The sequence below is a fragment of the Poromitra crassiceps genome (assembly GCF_964638095.1).
Source record: "Poromitra crassiceps genome assembly, chromosome: 1".
Lineage (NCBI taxonomy): Eukaryota > Metazoa > Chordata > Actinopteri > Beryciformes > Melamphaidae > Poromitra > Poromitra crassiceps.
Window position 1 is genome coordinate 99030660 of NC_139623.1, and position 19466 is coordinate 99050125.

Consider the following 19466-nt stretch of genomic DNA (forward strand, 5'->3'; position numbering starts at 1 on the left):
TGCAAATAATGTCAGCCAGGAACTCCTCATGCCTTTATTTTGTTCTTACTGAGAAAGATGAGGTAATTTTGTCATTCAGAATCAGAAGCAACATGGCTAGTCAGTTGGGGAAATTCCTTGATTGGACCTTATTTATTTACATTGTCTTTTTGGTCATGATGCCGTTAAAAAGCATGTTCTACCCCCGTGTTTTACAAGTATCAGTGAGTGTTGTGTGAAGAGATAGCCATGAGCCTATTTGTGAGAATGTCATGTTGATGAATCACAGGATATAACCCATTGAGGAGATATACAATTGATATCAAAAGTCAACACGCTCTTTCAAATTTTCTAACTTGCCCTAAAGCCTGAAATGAAATACTATAAAATAAACCTTTTTATTTTTCATTTGGATATAATAACCATCAAAATCAAGGTAAAAACATTTAATAGTACCAAGTTGTGGCAATTTATTAAAACTGGAAAACCACAGCTTTGGATGTGCAAGTGTTCTCACTCCTTGTAATCGGGTGTTGCAATTGTATTCAGAACTAAGGCATGTTGTGTAAAGTACATTTTCCTTCCCCTGAAATCAATTGGAGTGATTGAAATTGGCCTAGAGATCAATTAAAAGCTAATCTGAGTGAAGGCACATCGGTGTGTAGAGACAAACATGGCTAACAAGGACCTAACACAAGTTATGAGTTGTTTGACAACTCAATGCCCAAAGGTCCAGATTAGGAGCCAAAAAAAACCTAACAATGTCACTTTTTAACATGCCAACAATCCAAAGAACAGCCAAATTATCCAAGGAAGGGGCAGCAACAAAATGAGTATCCGCATCCTGGACTGTTCCCATAGAGCTCAGACCTCAATTCTATGGTAAATCTGCAGACTGCTCTAGCGTGCACCAGGGCTGACAACTTCTTCAAAGAAGAATGTGGCAAAAAGATGTGCTCCATTGGAGGAGACTTCTGAAAACTGACAAAGGAAATGGGTGCTTGTACACTGTAGTAAGTGTTACCTGAAGGGTGCACAACTAAAATCTGAAAGCATGCGTGGACTTTTGATATCAACTGCATTTTGAATCAGAATCACATAAATCACAAAGTTCAGTAAATGTGCAAGAATTTATTTTGGTCACACTGCATCAATTGACTTTGAAACAGGAGGCCAGGAGATGAGAATATCGAGAAGAAACAACAGGGAGAAATGGGGGTATAACACAAACACATGCATCATTGATCCAACAGGAGGCGCCTGGCTGTACCTGCCAGTCGCCCCACCTGTCCAACCTGCCCTGCTCTCCCACTATCACTAGGACACACCTCCCTCCTCGCCCCACCCCTCGCCAACCCAACCCCCCATGTCCACCCTCTGCAACAGACCGACCTGGCTACACGCAGCACGTCTTGTTCAAACAAGCCAGCTCTCTGCTAACATAGGGAAGGCTAGTGAAGGACAGGCTATGTCTCAAAACATGTATGCAGCTATTTTCTTAGCTGAAGTCTGAGGCTCTGGGAGACAGTTTGCACAGTGGTGTCTATTAGTGTCACATTACTCCTCTGATCAATCTGAGTGCTGGAGTCGGAGACGAGGCAGCACACTGGGCTGGCAACATATGGGCAAAAATATGGGGTCAGATGAAGCCTACAACTTTGTCTTTAAAGGTGAGCATGTTTTCTCCCACTTACTTGATTTAGTGCCCAAATAGGCACAGTTCTTCAAGTCTTTGACAGGTGTCATTTTATAACATTACTTAATTTGGTTTTTCAGATTATAGTCTACTGGATGTTATGAAGTGGGGGATGTACAGGGGCAGTAATGGATGCTGTGTGCCACTACCAACACAATACTGATCATTAATCATGTACCCATACAATCCTGCTAAATGTCCTGAATTTGCCTGTGAATGCATATATAGATTTTTATGCAGATATTTGAATTTTTCAAAGCTGTCTCAATTGATTTGCTGGTCAGTTTATGTAGGTAAATACAAGACTAGGCATTATTCAGAACTGAGTGCTAAAGATCTTTGGATGGAAGAGTTGCACAACCACAAGACACAGTGATATTGCAATCACATTACCTGCATTGTCTCTGCTGAGGTATGTGCATAATATGGCTGCTATCAGGATGTGTAGCCTACTTGTAATGCTGTTTATCAGTAGCATTCCATGCAAAAGAACATTTATTACTCAAGAGTTTGGTTTCAAAACAAACACAACAACCATAAATCTTAATCTGAAGTACATCACTCAATTTTCTCTGAAAATATAAAGGATAAAATGTTTTGTTTTCCCCCCCGATCTTGTTCAACCAAACATTTTTTAAGATCAGGGAGAAGCAAAAACACTCATTCCATTCATTCTGCTCTCAAACCAGGAAAAAAAAGCATGGTACGTTTTACTATGGCATAGTGATTGATGATAAGCTGCTGGTTCAGCTACTGGATCTATCTAAACAGACGAGAAGCAAAGAGAGGCGATGGTTCATGATGAGGTCAAGTGATTTAACATTTGGTAAGAGGTAGATGGAGAAGCCACGATAATTGTTTCCAGAGTCTGATGTTATTCAGTAATATAGCATGATCCATTTCAAGAGTTTCTGTGAGATAGCCACAAGCTGAGCTTTGCAATACGTACTCTTGAAAAAATGCTAGCATGAAATAAACTCATCACTGCAGTGTTCTACAATCATGCACCATTGAGGCTGAAGATTGTGATTCCCACCATGAATTCACTGATTAGCACACCTCCAACCAAAGAGACAGAACGAATCAATGGAAACAGCTAGTCTTAACTTTGGTTGCAATGAAAACCTGCAGACTTTCCAGGCCTACATGTAAATGGCTCATGGTTGAATAATGCTGAATTTATTTCATGCTAGCAATCGTTTTGTCAAAGTATTGCATGTTTCAGTTGGTGGATATTTGATCTTACAAAGAATCTTTCCACTGTTGCATATTATTGAAGTCATTAGCTACCATTTACTTTTTCGTCTGTTGAATATACCATCTTAATATTTAAAGTTCCCACACAGATTTGAGAGCTGTATAAGCATTAACAGAAGTACTGTGTACATGGTACAGCACAGTGCAACTGTCTATATTGGCAGTCCTCCTGAAGGTCATGAGAACAAACAAAAGGAAAATGTAATCCTTTCGGCAAGGCATCAGGTTCTTCCTAACTTCCTCAGAATGGACAAACCGGGCTGTTGGAGATTCTGAAGGCCTCTTGTCCTGTATCACCATAGAAACTAGGAGTATTGTTTGCATAAGAAGTTATTCAGTAGTGGAGGAGAGTGGGGGAAACCATTCTCATCTAACCCAAAGAAAAACAGAAGTACAATGATCTGGCTGCAGTGAACAATTACCCAAAACAAACCAAAGTAGAGTAACTTGTAAAACATTCCTTGCTGCTCACTTTTTTTTTTTTTTTTTTTTTTTTTTACTCCAGGTTAAACATAAGACCAGAACTGGGTGCAAATGATGCTTTCAAAGAGTGTGCCTTTATGAGAATGAGCAGATGTTGGGGAAACAGTGTTGGCATTTCTGATCATAGTTCATAATGATTTGTAGAGTCCAAATTTGACCTCCGCTTCAGTGATTCACTGTAAAGTTCAGTAGAAGATCCCTGCTCTCACTGATGCCGTCTGAATTTCTGCTGTCTCTGTTGTGACCTAGGACAGCTCAGTAGTGGATCTAAACAACTCAGTCTTGTTTTTGGTGATTTATGCACATGATGTCTCACCTTTACACCCAAATAAGTTTAATTTATAGTAATACTCGCCAATATGAATCAGCAATGTAGCACTCAGAAAATCATCTTAGGGAACTACATTCACTTTTTCTATCAAATGATTTAGCGCTGTGTATTGGCAGTGTTGGGGAGTAGTTATCTACATCTAGTTCAATTACTAGTTTATTTGCAGTAGCTGGGTGGTAGTTTACATTCAAATCTCAGTAGCGTTTTCAGTAGTGAACTACCCTACTCATGATGTTTTTGCCATACAATATGGCACAGTCATACATTAAGCCCACACCAACATTCTCCAACAAACACGGACAAACACAGATGTTTGTTTGGTGTGCCATGGCTGTCTGTCCTTGTTTGGATGTTAGGTCAGGTTCAACATGTTCAAACCTTGTTTGTCCATATTTGCCCATGGCACACCAATCAAACATTCTCCAACAACTGCCAACCAGAATGTTGGCAGTTGGCAGTTTCCTTGTTTCCTGCACTGCAGTTGACAGTAGTGAATGCTGTCCTATGGCATTGGAGAAGCATAATGCTGAAATTCAATATTCCTCTTTAAATTATTGTGTGTATCACATATGATTTTCCCTGACAGGAGATGTTAACAAGAGCTTGGATTACTATCTTTGTCTAAGGACTGTCTCATCCTGGTGTCAGTGTTGCTTCATTGTGCCGTCATAATTTCTTATCCGTGTCAATATAAGCCAAGCCCTTCTCTCTATCTGACTCAGCTACTTACAACTGAAACCCAAACATGCGTCAGTGAAAAGTACCGAGAGGGGGGGTTCTCTCTGTTGTTCCCTGTATTTACATGGTAGATAAGTTTCTCTGACCAAGATGAAAGGGAGTAGCTCAACCTGTTACACCTGATTTGGAATGGCTTGCTGCAGTCTAGAGAGACTTTCATTACAGGAAACAAAGGGTTTCTTTCAAGGTTTTCAGTTTTCTGCCGGAAGAAAGGTGTGTGTGTGTGTGTGTGTGTGTGTGTGTGTGTGTGTGTGTGTGTGTGTGTGTGTGTGTGTGTGTGTGTGTGTGTGTGTGTGTGTGTGTGTGTGTGTGTGTGTGTGTGTGTGTGTGTGCGTGCACAGTGTGATGGGGGCCCTTGTTCCTTTGCATAAGGTGTTGCTACGTCCCTTTTTCTTGGAAGTCTTGACCATTGTGTTTCTATCCCAAATAAACAAACGGTAGAAGGACTTTTAACTTGATCAAACTCTCTAAAAGAGATTACAGTTTGAGTTGCTTTGATCTTTAGTTTACTTTTTCTCTCCAGACATTTGATAAATTAGCGGCAAAAATATATATTTGTCCTTCAATTGTCCTAAAATTACTTTTTTTTTTAGATCCTACCCACCCCAATCTGACAAGTTCTGTGAAGGAAGAATAACAACAAAACTTCAAAATGTCTAATGTTAAAGGAACACTCAGAATCAGTAGTATATCAGAAAACTAACCATTTTGCAGTCATTCATTTAGTTATTGAGAGTTGATTTGAGTAGGTTGTAGACTACAAACTGGTCCACAAACTTAACTCAAATCAACTCTCAATAACTGTGAAACATACTGTAGATGAATGACTGCAAAACTGTCTACAGTTTTCTGATATACTACTGATTTTGTAACCACACCACATCTAACTCACTGGCAGATACTGTATTCAAATCATGACTTCTCCACTCTGTCCTCTTTGTTCAACACTGTCTAAATGAAGAAGTAAAGCATACTAAAGATGACTGGACTTCATCATGTCAAATTGTCCCTTTCCCAATCAAGACCTTTTTTTTTTATAGCCAAGCATCTCACATATTTTCCTACTTAGAAAGGCTTCTCCCTACCTTCTCTCCTCCTCTCCTCTGTTTGTTCTGCATACTTCAGTTAGGATTAAAGTCATTTACCATACGGGCGTGGTGCTGTTTTTAAAATGGGACACCATTGCCCTAATGTTGTAATGATCCACAGTATCAGACAGCTAAGACTGAGGATTTAATTTAAGACGGAAATGGAGATTGACACACCTAACGACCTCATTTAGGAATAATAGCTGTGAATTGGAGCAGGAAGGAGCGGTCAGAGCGATGTAAAGAGAACTTGCAGGAGTTTTGTCTTCTTATGGTACACGGCACATGGGGGATATATTGGCTTTAGTCTTTTGACAGTCAAAACAAGAGGCTGCAAAACATCACAAGTAGGCTACTGCATCCTGTGTGTCGTCAAGGGTTACATTTGATACCTCATCATCACTAAGCTGATCATGTACATCTGGCTAGGATTTTTAGAGGGAGAGCTATGTCTCAAGCAGGTACTGCCTACAAGATTTGCTATCTTGTTTCCATTTTACAATGACCCTCCATTCTGGCCCATCTCTCCTCTGCAGTGGTTCTGATAGGAGAATCAGGTGTAGGCAAGAGCAACCTGCTGTCCCGCTTCACCAAGAACGAGTTTAACCATGACAGCCGCACCACCATCGGGGTGGAGTTCAGCACGCGGACGGTGCAGCTGCAAGGCTTCACCATCAAGGCCCAGATCTGGGACACGGCCGGGCTGGAGCGCTACCGGGCCATCACCTCTGCGTGAGTTACCAAGCCAAACAACCAGCACAGCTTTATGCATCAGCACTGCACACCAGCACAGCTTTGTGCAGCAGCACTGCACACCAGCACAGACTCTTCAAAAGTAGTACAAATAACACAGTATTGCACTATTAAATAACATGGCCTGAATACGCCAAATGTCAAAATTGCTAGGGTTTAGGGTTCACTTCCTAACCACGGAGGAGGGTGAATATGCGGCTCTGCTGGATGTTCGTGGAGTTTCCATCCCTAACCTTGACCCATATCCAAACCCTAACCCCAACCACCAGGGGGCCACTGACAAGTGCCTAACCCCAACCACCAGGGGGCCACTGACAAGTGCCTAACCCCAACCACCAGGGGGCCACTGACAAGTGCCTAACGCCAACCCCAAGGTGTATAAACTGCCTGTGAAATTTGAGTTCTGCAGATTTTGAAAGTGTAATACTGTGGTATTTGTACGAAATGGGGTGAGATCAAATTGATAAACACATACTCACTCCCTCTTCACAATATGCACACAGGCACGCACGCACGCACGCACTCACACACACACACACACACACACACACACACACACACACACACACACACACACACACACACTTGTATTAGCAAGGCAAGGAAACATTCACCGTTGGATACTCTTCCACTAGTCACGGTTTACACCGCTTTTGGCCATGCGGGCGTAAATCAAGGAAACAGGAAACAAAATACCGGGAACTAGTGCGCCAAGAAATCTTCTTTGTTGCCGTTAGCTTGACACGAGGTTACGTTAGCTAGAGCCTGATAAAAAGAACAACACAAGTTGTATAGTAGCGTTAGCACATTTCTCCAGTAGTCACTGCTGAGGAAGGTTTCTGGAGAGCCAAAGACAATGGAGTACTCACCATGTGAAATCTTATGATCAATGTCTTTCCCAGCACAGGCAGCAGAGATGCCTTTGGATTTCAACTGTTGTACTTGATCCTCCATTATCGATAACAGCGGACAGACAACTATAACTATTCCATCAACTGGCCATTTGTTTGAAAAGTTCTTCCCAAGCAGTTGGCACTCCAGTTGGTAGACACGCGAGAACGTCTCTTTCCTCGATTAATTGTCTGATGCAAAGCTTCTGTATTGGCTTAAAATAGGCTATGTGATATTGTGAATGTTTCTACAAGAACTTCTTCAAAAACTTTGTTCGGTACGTTCATCTTTTGTTTTGTTGTTTGCCGTTTTATTTTCTTATTGTTTCTGCTGCTTGTTTCCTGTCTAGGGCGGGCTCTAGGCCGGAAACAGGCTGAGTGACAAAATCCCTCGCGAGGTTACTCTTCCACTTCTAGACATCAATCTGTGATGTTCAATGCATCTCAGTAGTTACTTTATGATGCATTGTTTTAATTTAATTTTTTCTTGTGCCCACTTTCCTTCAACCTGCCTTGTCTACTTCTGCTTCAGTTAGTGATTTCTTACATTTCTCAGAAAGACTTACAACAACCCCCAGAGAATGGGAGTGAACTTATTGCTTGGTGTGGGTAAATAGCTTGAAAGCCCCTTATTCATGCATTGCATTATGGCCTATTGAGGCTAATATTGTATTCTACAATGGATTGCTCTATGATTGTTACACTTTATTGCAAAATAGTGAGTCTAGACTAGAGAGAAGCTCTTTGATTACGAGAGGACTGACACCAAAACTGTTTACAGTTGACGTTTCAAAGATTAAACATTTTCTGATATCAAACTGCATTGTAGCTCAGCGCAAATATCTTCAAATTAGTGATGTCATATCATCTTTGTTTGGTCAGTTATCCACTGAATAAGAAAAATTCACCACCAGAAAACAAAATGGACCCAGAAATGAAAGTACATCACCGATATCTCCCAGGGGAAGTAGAAGGTAACTTAACATTTTAGAAACTTCGAAGGACTTCATTACCCATACATCCTGTTAAGTGAGTAGCATCAGTATACAATATTGGTGAGTTCAGCTTTCTACAGGCGGAGAACTCGTTCCAGAGACTAAAAGTGACCAAACCCAACACCCAACTCAAATCAATTTGAGCAAATAGGCTAGACTGAATCTACACTACAGGGTATTAGTGGGGATGATGTATGTTCTCTATTACAGCACCACTTTCTGTTTTAGTCCAATAAAATTCGTGTATTTTTACATATTAACATCTTGTAGTGTAGCCTTCAATTAGTAAGCCTTCACTAAGTACACGTGTTGTCCTTATGTGTTGTTATATATTGAAATGTGTTGTCCTACACTAGACACATTGATGTGTTGGAAATTGCACATTCTTTTTAAGCATCCACACACTGTCACACCCATAAACACATAATTATGCTTGTTTTGTTTCTCCATATTGTTTCTCCATGTTGATGTTTTTAGGTGGTGCCAAAACACACGTAAGGACAGGCACTGATCTTCAGTTTCCTCCCACATAACCTGAAAAACAACCAGCAGATTCTCGTTTCCAGCCAATTTCCAACTGGCACACTTGTGTCCAAAAATCCAATTGTAGAAGAGAGAGCTTTATTTGAACACTCAACCCTCTGCGACTTCTAGCTGAGGAAATCCCTGATTTCTTCTTTATTTTAGACAAGCCGTAGGCCCGAACATGTAGGGCCCAGGCTGGGCTAGGGCCTAGATTTGAGGCCCGTGCAGCGTTCTACTTTATTTGAACACTCAACCTTCCACGACTTCTAGCTGAGGAAATCCCTGATTTGTTCTTTTTGTAATGAAGCTGGAAGGATTAACAGTATGGAAAGATGTTTTAGAACAGTAGAACCATGTCCATTTAATTTTTACCACGCGGAAAATCTGAGGATATGCTATGCTACCGGAGGATTAGGTCTTTTCTGACAGCCTGGCTTTTTGAGTAATTACTTTGCCGACTTATTCCAATATGCTAATTTGCCCTCCCATAGAATTCTCCATTTGTGCTCTAACAGCTAAAACCTATTAAACTGGAATTAATCACACTGCTGGAAGAGGGGGACTTAGAAGGGGAACTTGTGAAGGAAATATTGATTGGTTCAGGACTTCAGAGCAAACAATAGCGATTAACAATTCTTTCAATTGACTGGGCAACAAATACTTGCCCTCTTCTGATAGGGCAATGCTTACATAGGCAACATAATGCTATTATGTAGCTATATGTACAGTATATTGCTGTTTTTCCATCATTTCCGATTTTATTTACATCATTTCACCTCCAGCTCCACTGACCATAGCATCATGGGGGGGGAGGGCAACAGATGTTGATCAAAACAGAAAAGCAGACACATCAATATCTAACTGTAAAGTAAATCTCCTCTAACCAGGTATTACCGAGGAGCTGTTGGCGCGCTGCTGGTCTATGACGTCACCAAACACCTGACCTATGAGAGTGTGGAGCGCTGGCTGAAGGAGCTGTACGACCACGCTGACCCCCACATAGTGGTCATGCTGGTGGGCAACAAGACTGATTTGGCCTCGGAGCGATCCGTGCCCACTGAGGAGGCCAAAGACTTTGCAGGTAGCCTACAAATCTCTCAAGTCTCAAAGCATTACAGTTGTGTTGAACCATCACATAGGATTTGTAAGTTCATTGCATTTTCTTTATGGAAAATGGACACTTGTTATTTGGTGAGTGTTTACGGGAAGATTTATATCCAAATTCAGTGTATTACAATACAAAAATGCGACAATATGCATTGTGGGGCAGAAAAATGAATCATGTCATGATTCATTTTTCTAATATCATGATTATCATGATATTAGTATAGTTTAGTATGCTGTAGTAATCTAAAATGAAATAAGCTTGCCATCACAATTTCAGAAGCTCTCCATCAAAATTATAATATTTGCACTTTCTAATGACATTTTAGCGAGCCAGTGCCATTGCTAGAAAGATGTGTGTCTTAGAACGATCTCTGCACAATCATACATTCTTTTCATTTACATTTATTCATTACATGATATTGTGCGTGTTGAATCATATTGTATTGCAAGGAAAGCTATTGTCCCATCTCTAATGTTAGCGAAGTCTAGGGCCATGCACCAAGACAAATTCCTGTTCATTTATGCTACTTGCTGATTAGAGTCACTGTAAATCTGACAAGCAATAGATTGTTTGGGAGCCTGGTGTAATAGACTGCATTTCTGCTCAAGTGTTTGCATTACAAAATATGTAAATCAGGTGCTCGGACAAGCAAATGATCAATGTGTTGGAGAAAGTAGCCTGTGCTGACAGAACAATGAGAACATGTGTAGAAACTGGTCCATTTTCAAATGGCTGTCAATGCAGACTGTGGTCCTGCTGAGCTCTACCACTATTTACAGTCGAAAATGACCCCAAAAGTATTTAATGAATACATGAATAATGTACTGTAACAATGTTATTGCTCTTGCCTCCTTGTTTGCTCTATCCAGAAAAGAAAGGTCTGTTGTTTCTGGAGACCTCAGCTTTGGAGTCAACAAATGTCGAGGCAGCATTCAACAATGTCCTAGCAGGTACGGTAATTAATTTTCATGTATTTTACATACTTTTAAACCAGTGTCTTGTTGGCTTTTGGCCCTTGTGTAAATATATTATTCATGTCTAAAATTGGAATAAGAGTGAAATGAACTTAGTTAACTGTGCTTTGGCTCTCGGTGGTTACTCACTATTTCTGTCAAAGGCTGCAGCTTCTGTCTGTGTTAGTCTAAAATGTAGTTATCTGTGCATAGACATTCAGAGGAAGGTGAGCAGTAAGGAGGTGACCCGGGGCTCCATCAAGGCCTTGTCGCTGACCAATCCCGACTCCAAAGCGGACAACACAGAGGAGAAGAAGCCCTGCTGCAGGAACATCTGATCTCACACCCCTCCCTCCAGACAACACAGAGGAGAAGAAGCCCTGCTGCAGGAACATCTGATCTCACACCCCTCCCTCCAGACAACACAGAGAAGAAGGCCTGCTGCAGGAACATCTGATCTCACACCCCTCCCTCCAGACAACACAGAGGAGAAGAAGCCCTGCTGCAGGAACATCTGATCTCACACCCCTCCCTCCAGACAACACAGAGGAGAAGCCCTGCTGCAGGAACATCTGATCTCACACCCCTCCCTCCAGACAACACAGAGAAGAAGGCCTGCTGCAGGAACATCTGATCTCACACCCCTCCCTCCAGACAACACAGAGGAGAAGAAGCCCTGCTGCAGGAACATCTGCTCTCACACCCCTCCCTCCAGACAACACAGAGGAGAAGAAGCCCTGCTGCAGGAACATCTGCTCTCACACCCCTCCCTCCAGACAACACAGAGAAGAAGCCCTGCTGCAGGAACATCTGCTCTCACACCCCTCCCTCCAGACAACACAGAGAAGAAGCCCTGCTGCAGGAACATCTGATCTCACACCCCTCCCTCCAGACAACACAGAGAAGAAGAAGCCCTGCTGCAGGAACACCTGCTCTCACACCCCTCCCTCCAGACAACACAGAGGAGAAGAAGCCCTGCTGCAGGAACATCTGATCTCACACCCCTCCCTCCAGACAACACAGAGGAGAAGAAGCCCTGCTGCAGGAACACCTGCTCTCACACCCCTCCCTCCAGACAACATAGAGAAGCCCTGCTGCAGGAACATCTGATCTCACACCCCTCCCTCCAGACAACACAGAGGAGAAGCCCTGCTGCAGGAACATCTGATCTCACACCCCTCCCTCCAGACAACATAGAGGAGAAGCCCTGCTGCAGGAACATCTGATCTCACACCCCTCCCTCCCAGTGGGCGACAGGGGAACTCCCTGCTGCAGCCATAGACCAGAGGCAGGTGACAGAGAAACCTTGGGGACCATAACGCTAATGCTGGCTTGAGTGATGCCACTCTAAAATGACTGATTTTTAAGTTCTACAAGCTACATGGTGGCTTTCAAAAGATGACGGAAGGTGGATGAATGTAGCTGGTAGGGGTGGGAATCACCAGATGCCCACGATACGATACTGAAACGATACTTGAGTCACGATACGATAGTATTGCGATACTGCGATATTTTCGATATTGCGATATATCGATATTGCGATATATTGAATATTGCGATATTTCGATATATTGCGATTTCTTACATTTTCAACTGCAAATGATGTCCCCAAAGGAAAACTTTGTCATCATCTGATTTATATAAGAACAATTTTTCAGTCTGTACATCTGACTTCAACCATTTTATTGCAGCAACATTGTCAAGTAGACATACCAACAACTTTCATAAAGTCATGTCATAGTTGCATGCACCTGACAAACTGAACTGTTTGTTACAGTCTACTTACAGTCCACCTTAACTGGATGTGTGTGTGGACTACTGTACTTATGTAGTTTTTGCAACTTCACTTAACTTACACAAAACATCTTGTGCAGCCCATTCAGTAACTGGGGAATTTGTAAATTACTGTTATGACAAAACTGTTACTGTTAAAACAAAATGAAAATATGCTACCGTTTGTTTACTGCTGGCCTTGGAACTAAAGTTTATAGTAGCCCGGTGGCCTGGCATGGCCTGCAAATTTTTTTTTTTTTTTTTTTTTGCAATATCGATACTTGGCGTCCAAATATCGATACAATATCGTCAGGCAAAATATCGCGATACTGTGGTGTATCGATTTTTTCCCCCACCCCTAGTAGCTGGAGGCCTTGGTCCATCTTTTAAGGGTTTCTGTTAATTACCTGAACGTAGGTCAAAGAAGAAACTGTGTGAACATGATATACATGTGTATAATCAATGCAGAGGAGAGGAGAAAAGCTTACGCCCGCATGTTATTTTATGTGTGATGTTTTAAATGTAAATTACAAGTGATTGTTTTTATGTTTTCTTCATGACAACACTTTGCATGGCTAGTCTAATCTAGTCTTACTTTGGATGTGCTCCAGCTGATGATCTATGATTAGACTGTTTCTGTCTGTTGTGAAATAAATGATTTATTTTATTTTATTTTACTTTTTTTTATTATTTTTTTAAGATTTGCAGGTGAACAAAGCATACCACATTGATAAGCAAGTGAGTGACTCCAACAGGAATAAGAGTATGTAGGATGTATACGAGTAGACATACACACATGTACGCAAGATACACATATATCCACATATCTATATAACACGTAGCACATACAAGCACTATTATATAGTAATTAAAGTAAGTAATATCATATGGACATAAACAATAGACACATACACTCTTTCTCACAGACACACACACACACACACACACACACACACACACTCACTCACCTTTCCCCATTAACAATTCAACACATCCTTTCAAATGGTAGACAACAATTGGTACGGAAGAATAATAAAGCAAACACCTGCACTAACCCTCCATACCCCTAACCCTCCCTATCCCCATGGTCTCTGTATATTAAAAAGCAAACAAACTAAAGTACCAAGTGTGTGTATATATATATATACATCATACACACACACATATACACACCCATACAGATATATATCTATAAATAAATAAATGATTTATAGAGACAAATTTAAAAGAAATCAGGCCTAGATGTTATTGGCAAATATTTTTATTGATTTTGTAACTAAACTTTCTGGCACACACTACATCGTCTTGTGAGTCAAACTCCAGTCATCTGGCTGGCCCTTGAGTATGCCGAAACAAAGCATGGAAATATTTGAAGATGTTATTTGGCCCGCGTCTGTTCTAATCCAGGCCTCTCTCATACTGTTTCAGATCAAAGACTTGTGATTAGATGCATCAGAGTTTTGCAAACTTATTTCACAGTGAACCCGATAATGACTTCTGAACATTCTTGAGACCCCAATGTTTAAAAGATTTGAGTCCCCCCCTTAATGGATATAATTATGGAAAGCCAGAAACACACATCAATTTAGGACTTTCAATCTGACAGAATAGGTCAGGGGTCAGGAGTCGGGCAACCTTTGTAGACATGAGATTGACTTTCCCCCTAACTGTGCTGGGGTGATTAACTGGCTCAGGTCATATCGGCTCATGGAATGAGTGTAAAAGCCTTAAAGCTCACTGTTAAAACACTGGATGATAAAAACAGATTTCTGTTAAAACACTGGAGGGGATGATAAAAACAGCTTTCTGTTAAAACACTGGAGGGGATGATAAAAACAGCTTTCTGTTAAACTGGAGGGGATGATAAAAACAGCTTTCTGTATACTGCAGTAAATAGAACTAACGTTGAATTAAACTACTCTGAATTTTTATGGGGACTCATTGGAGTCCAGTTAGAGACAATGAAAACAAGGGAAGGGACACATATTGGACTATAATATCACATATCAACCAGTTAATGTCATCCATCCTTGATATGATGCAGGTTCCCTTCCCTCCTTGGCACAAATATACATGAAAAGTCTGTAAAATCTGCATTTAATTTATTACCATCCACGACAACATTGGCTAGTATGTTTTCCCCTCATGAGTCTGTGTGTGTGCGTGTCATCATGGCAAAATGTGATCCTGGAGACACCTATTGTAGTGGGAACTACCACAGAAGCCGTTTTGGGTACTTTGCAGGTGTTTATGTCAGTGGATAGATTTTGCAAACACCATAGCATCAAAGATTCAGTCACAAAACTTTACAGGTGTGTAGTTAACATCAAAATGAAGGGCCGAGTTTGAAAATGGGTGTGATCCTCCGACATTAGCTCCCCTACTTTACGCCCCTGGCCCACATCCTACTATTCCTACTATAGAATGAGGAAAACTCTGTCTTTCTGTCTGCATCCATTTATTTCCCCAATGGGTTGGCCAGTCAATCAGAAACTGCACATGGGCATTGGGGATTGGCATAGGCAGGGACTGGCAATGCTGATTTTCGCAAATTTAAACTGTTTATGAATTTTTTTATAGCATCACAACTGTGCAAGATGTAGTCGCGAAGGTGCAGTTCACATTCAAATGAAAGCCAAGTTTTCAAGATGGGTGTAGTCCAAGCAAGGGGGCCGGAAGTAGGGCCCCCCTACTACGCCCCGTCATGGGCATTGCAGCTGGTGTGATTCCATATCAAGATGATCTCTAATTCATTTTTTTTATATACATGTTTCATTTAAAGGCCTAAAGTATCCCAGAGTTTTCCCCCTACCATTGAAAGTGCAGTGACGGTCCTATTCTAAATCAGTGTTTTTCTCATGAGCCATGTTTTCTCAGGAGCCATGTACCCATGTTATCATTTCAGCCAGACACAATAGCAGATAATTTCACTGATCACTTTCTCCTGTCTGGTTAAAGGTGTGCTAATGATTAAATTCAGTTGGTTCGTTGTTTGTGTTGAACTGAAAACCTGTAGCCTATGTCTCTCAAAGGCACACCCTGCCAAGAATAGGGAAAAACAGAATAGGCCTACTTGTAGGTTATTTTTGTCACAAGATATCGACTTCAAGCTATAAATATGATATTGGTATTGCCAATACTGCCCACAAAAAACTACATTATACTATACAACCCAAATGTCTTTATTTTGATGGCGACCTCCGTGGGAATCCATGGGGTTCTTGGATCTCACTTTGGGATCCACTGAATTATTCTCAGTGTACAGACGAGCAGTTATGGGTCACCTTGAATTGCCTGTCCTCATGGGAGGGAGGGGAGAGAGTTGATTAAATTTCTCAATATGGCTCCTTTGACTTCCCCGGGGAGCACTGTCTCACACTAGTCGGTCAGGAAACGCCTGTGGCTGCACTGCAGGCTGCAGTGAGATAATTGTGGTAGCTCTCTGTCACTGTAGGTAGACCTATGCCAGCTGGGCTCTGTAAACCTAGGCTCAACATACCTGTAGACTGTAGAGAGGCTTGGGCCCTGAAGACGTCACCCAGTGGTAACGACGAGCAGTAAAATCATGAACGGCGGCTGGGTGAGCCAATCACAGCAACGACAGTGGCAGGTGTCCATCGTCTATCGACCAATAACGAGCGAGAGGCGGTGCTAAGCAATTGACGTTACGTCGTTCGGGAAATGGCAAATGACAGAGGGTGAGGGAGACGAAGCGAAACTTTTGCACGCTAGTTAGTAGTTGTTATTGGGAATTTCATGTCTGTAAACAACAACAATAACGTGTCGTGTTTATTCGTTTTTTAAACAAGTCGTTTTTGTTGGTGTCAGAGTGAGAATTAACCTTCCGTGCGAGACAAGAGTCGTCAACGGTGGTCGGTTGGTCTCGCAGTAAACAGACAAGAAGTTTCTCCGGTTAACATTCCTAGCTAGAGAGTAGCCGAAGAGGAGAAACTATGACCAACAGAGAGGACGAATATGACTATCTTTTTAAAGGTAAGTCGTTGTATATCTCTGGCACATTACGTTTATGTATTTCGCGTAACATAGGCTACACTAGCCTGTCGTCGTCTCAACGCTATCAGCACTTCCTATGAGAGTAGCGTACATTTCGTGTGGTGTCAGATGTGTTAAATATGTATTAGCAACAACTTGTCAAACACTGCGTATATGGGTGGCCAGCGACATATCAGGGTCGAGGAAACACGCAGCTCAGCTGGGACTGTAACGTTGTTTGGGACAGATATGCATTATAGGCAACAGGATGGATATACAGTATAGGTAGCTATAAGGACTCTATCCCATTAAATAAGTAGCATCTGCTGTGGAGTCATCATCTTGCAGGCCGATGATGCAATCATCTTGGGATGCGGTATTGGCCAACAAGGGGTCATAAGCTGTGGCGGGATGACACATGAAAACAGTGCTGATCCCGACTTGTTTTCGGAGAGAAACAGAGTCGACTGTTAGAGTGGATTGTATCTGACTTTGTCTACTACAGGAAATCACCTGACTTTGTGTAGTCAGGCTAGAATATGTACAGATCCTGGCACTTGAACAGAACCATCCATCTTTATTTGCCCTATCTCCTGTAGTCTGTAACAAACACCTATACACAAAACAATACACTACTTGTAATAATTAGGCTAACATTTGTGAATATGCCCTGACACAGCTTTTTAAAAGATATGTAGTAGGCTGCCAGGTTTGCCTGGTGGTGACTAGATATTTCTATCAATTATGCAGTAGGACTAATGGCACAAATGTATCCTATGACATTGACCAAAGATACTGAAGCAGGGGGAAATGTTGAAGCAGTAGTCCCTGTGGCTACCTGATAGAAACGGTAGTTCCCCAGTTGCACCTTGTCATGAGCAACGGGAAACAAAGTGCCCACGGTCCTTTGTCCAAATATGGCACACTAAACAAGCATGTGTAGTCAAACTGGAAATACCTGCATAGTGTGTGTGTGTGTGTGTGTGTGTGTGTGTGTGTGTGTGTGTGTGTGTGTGTGTGTGTGTCCGTGTCCACACAGACGTTCTCTGACAAAAAAAAAAGGAAAGCGAGAATAGAGAAGACGAGATTGACTCTCTCACTATCAGATTAACCGCATTGTTTTTTGGTGGCCAAATAGCACATTTATCTGAATCTAATGCAACCCCGCAAGGACACGGCACTCCATAGAAGTGCTGATAAGGTGTTGGCTAATGTCGGCGAGTCTATCTTTCACCTCACCAGGAAAGAGCTAGTGTGATTGCTAAGACTCGTTTGTTCCTATCACTTCCCTTTGTTCCTGGCCATTGGATAACATGAGTCAGGTGAGCTGTCAGTGAGTCATAAACGGTTCGGCACAGGAAGTCATCCATTTTTCCTCTTATTTGAGCCATACCCACTTCCATTCCATTACTTTTCATTGCTGTTTCAGTGATTGGGTATTATGAGCATTATGAGCATTAGGGCCGGGGATTGTGATTGGGTATGAGCATTAGGGCCAGGGATTGTGATTGGGTATGAGCATTAGGGCCGGGGATTGTGATTGGGTATGAGCATTAGGGCCGGGGATTGTGATTGGGTATGAGCATTAGGGCCGGGGATTGTGATTGGGTATGAGCATTAGGGCCGGGGATTGTGGGGAACTTTAGAATATGATACCATTTCTGATGCTTCTTATACTGGTTCCTCCTTCAGCACATTTCTTTGTTGATTGAAAGCACATTTCACTATGCAAAACTGAGTGAATTATCTTAATGCCATCTGCTTTTCCCAATGGATTTTGTTTAAAAATGTCATAAATTCAGTCAAAAATCTGCAATCCCACTCTGTAACAAAGTTACAAATGATCATTTTCAAGCTTTTTGATCAATTTTGATGCCTCAAAATCAGTACTGGTCTGGTAACAAAAATAATTAGCCTACTGTACTGAAAGGATTCTATTTTTGATAGCTAGACTCAATTTTATACAAATGGAAAAGGAATTGACTGGATGAATTTAGACATATGATGATAATTTTCCCTTTCATTTGAAGGGATTCGGGGGATATCAATGGATCTCACCAAACACATGGACTCAGTATTAGATTGCTTTATCCATCTGACAAATTGTGATGTGAATTGTCCCATTGATCTGCAATCGGACAGTCTCAGGCAGACATAGGCTATGCATGATGCCACGTCACTTGTGCAGGGTAGTATCCTACATGATGCCACGTCACTTGTGCAGGGTAGTATCCTAGAAGGTTGTCATATCTTTTCAGCTGAGGAATGCAAAGCCACACAATAGGTTGATGAAAGGGCGTGTGACTTGGCCACGCTATTACGTTTCTGATGGCAAGGACCTGGATTTGGTTGCGTAATGATTTTTGTCCTCGGCTCCACCCAAGATCTTTTGTGGCAACGGAAATCGAGAATCTCAGTGTTACCATTTGGCATGTTGGGTAGCCGCATTGTTGGGTAGTGTAGTCCCCAGACTGAGGCATCCAGTTGTAAGAAAAGGCTGCTCTTTCTTCTTTGAACTACAAACTCTAACCAAGGCTGTGTTAATGAAAGATTACTTTTGGGACAAGTGGACCATTGTTTGACTTTTTCAGCTTGAGCGAGCCACATCACTGCAGACAGGTTTCTACCTGTGTTTCTGTTACACCAGTTGCAGCATGTGATTAACTTGAATACACACAGTTTGCCTTTAGGACGAGCATTGCTTAAATACAAATGTAGACACAGTGGTTGATTTGTTAATGTGATTTCAACATTCCACAGCCGGTACCTATTTCCTAATAACAGGGTGGTGTGCTGGTGAGTTGGTAGAGTAAGTTCCCTTTGGCCGGCTGACTCACCTGACAGTTGTGGAAATAGCTTTCCACACTCTTCCCCATAATGCTTGTTTCAGTACATTTTAGAGGA

The 19466-nt window shown here is 41.8% G+C and overlaps 2 protein-coding genes across 2 annotated transcripts in view; both read left to right on the plus strand.

The window, feature by feature from the left end:
- The first annotated feature begins 1394 nt into the window (after positions 1-1394).
- On the plus strand, positions 1395-13674 carry rab25b (RAB25, member RAS oncogene family b). The gene is made up of 5 exons (XM_083647771.1): positions 1395-1649; positions 6109-6304; positions 9623-9816; positions 10713-10793; positions 11010-13674. The coding sequence occupies exons 1-5, from the start codon at positions 1601-1603 to the stop codon at positions 11132-11134; spliced, it is 645 nt and encodes a 214-aa protein (XP_083503897.1). The 5' UTR covers positions 1395-1600; the 3' UTR covers positions 11135-13674.
- A 2569-nt stretch (positions 13675-16243) lies between these two features.
- The window catches only part of rab11al (RAB11a, member RAS oncogene family, like), a 15183-nt gene continuing 11960 nt past the window's right edge, over positions 16244-19466 (plus strand). Inside the window, exon 1 of the mRNA XM_083642612.1 lies at positions 16244-16562. Coding sequence (XP_083498738.1) covers positions 16523-16562 — 40 coding nt within the window. The 5' untranslated portion in view covers positions 16244-16522. The remainder of the gene's footprint in view (positions 16563-19466) is intronic.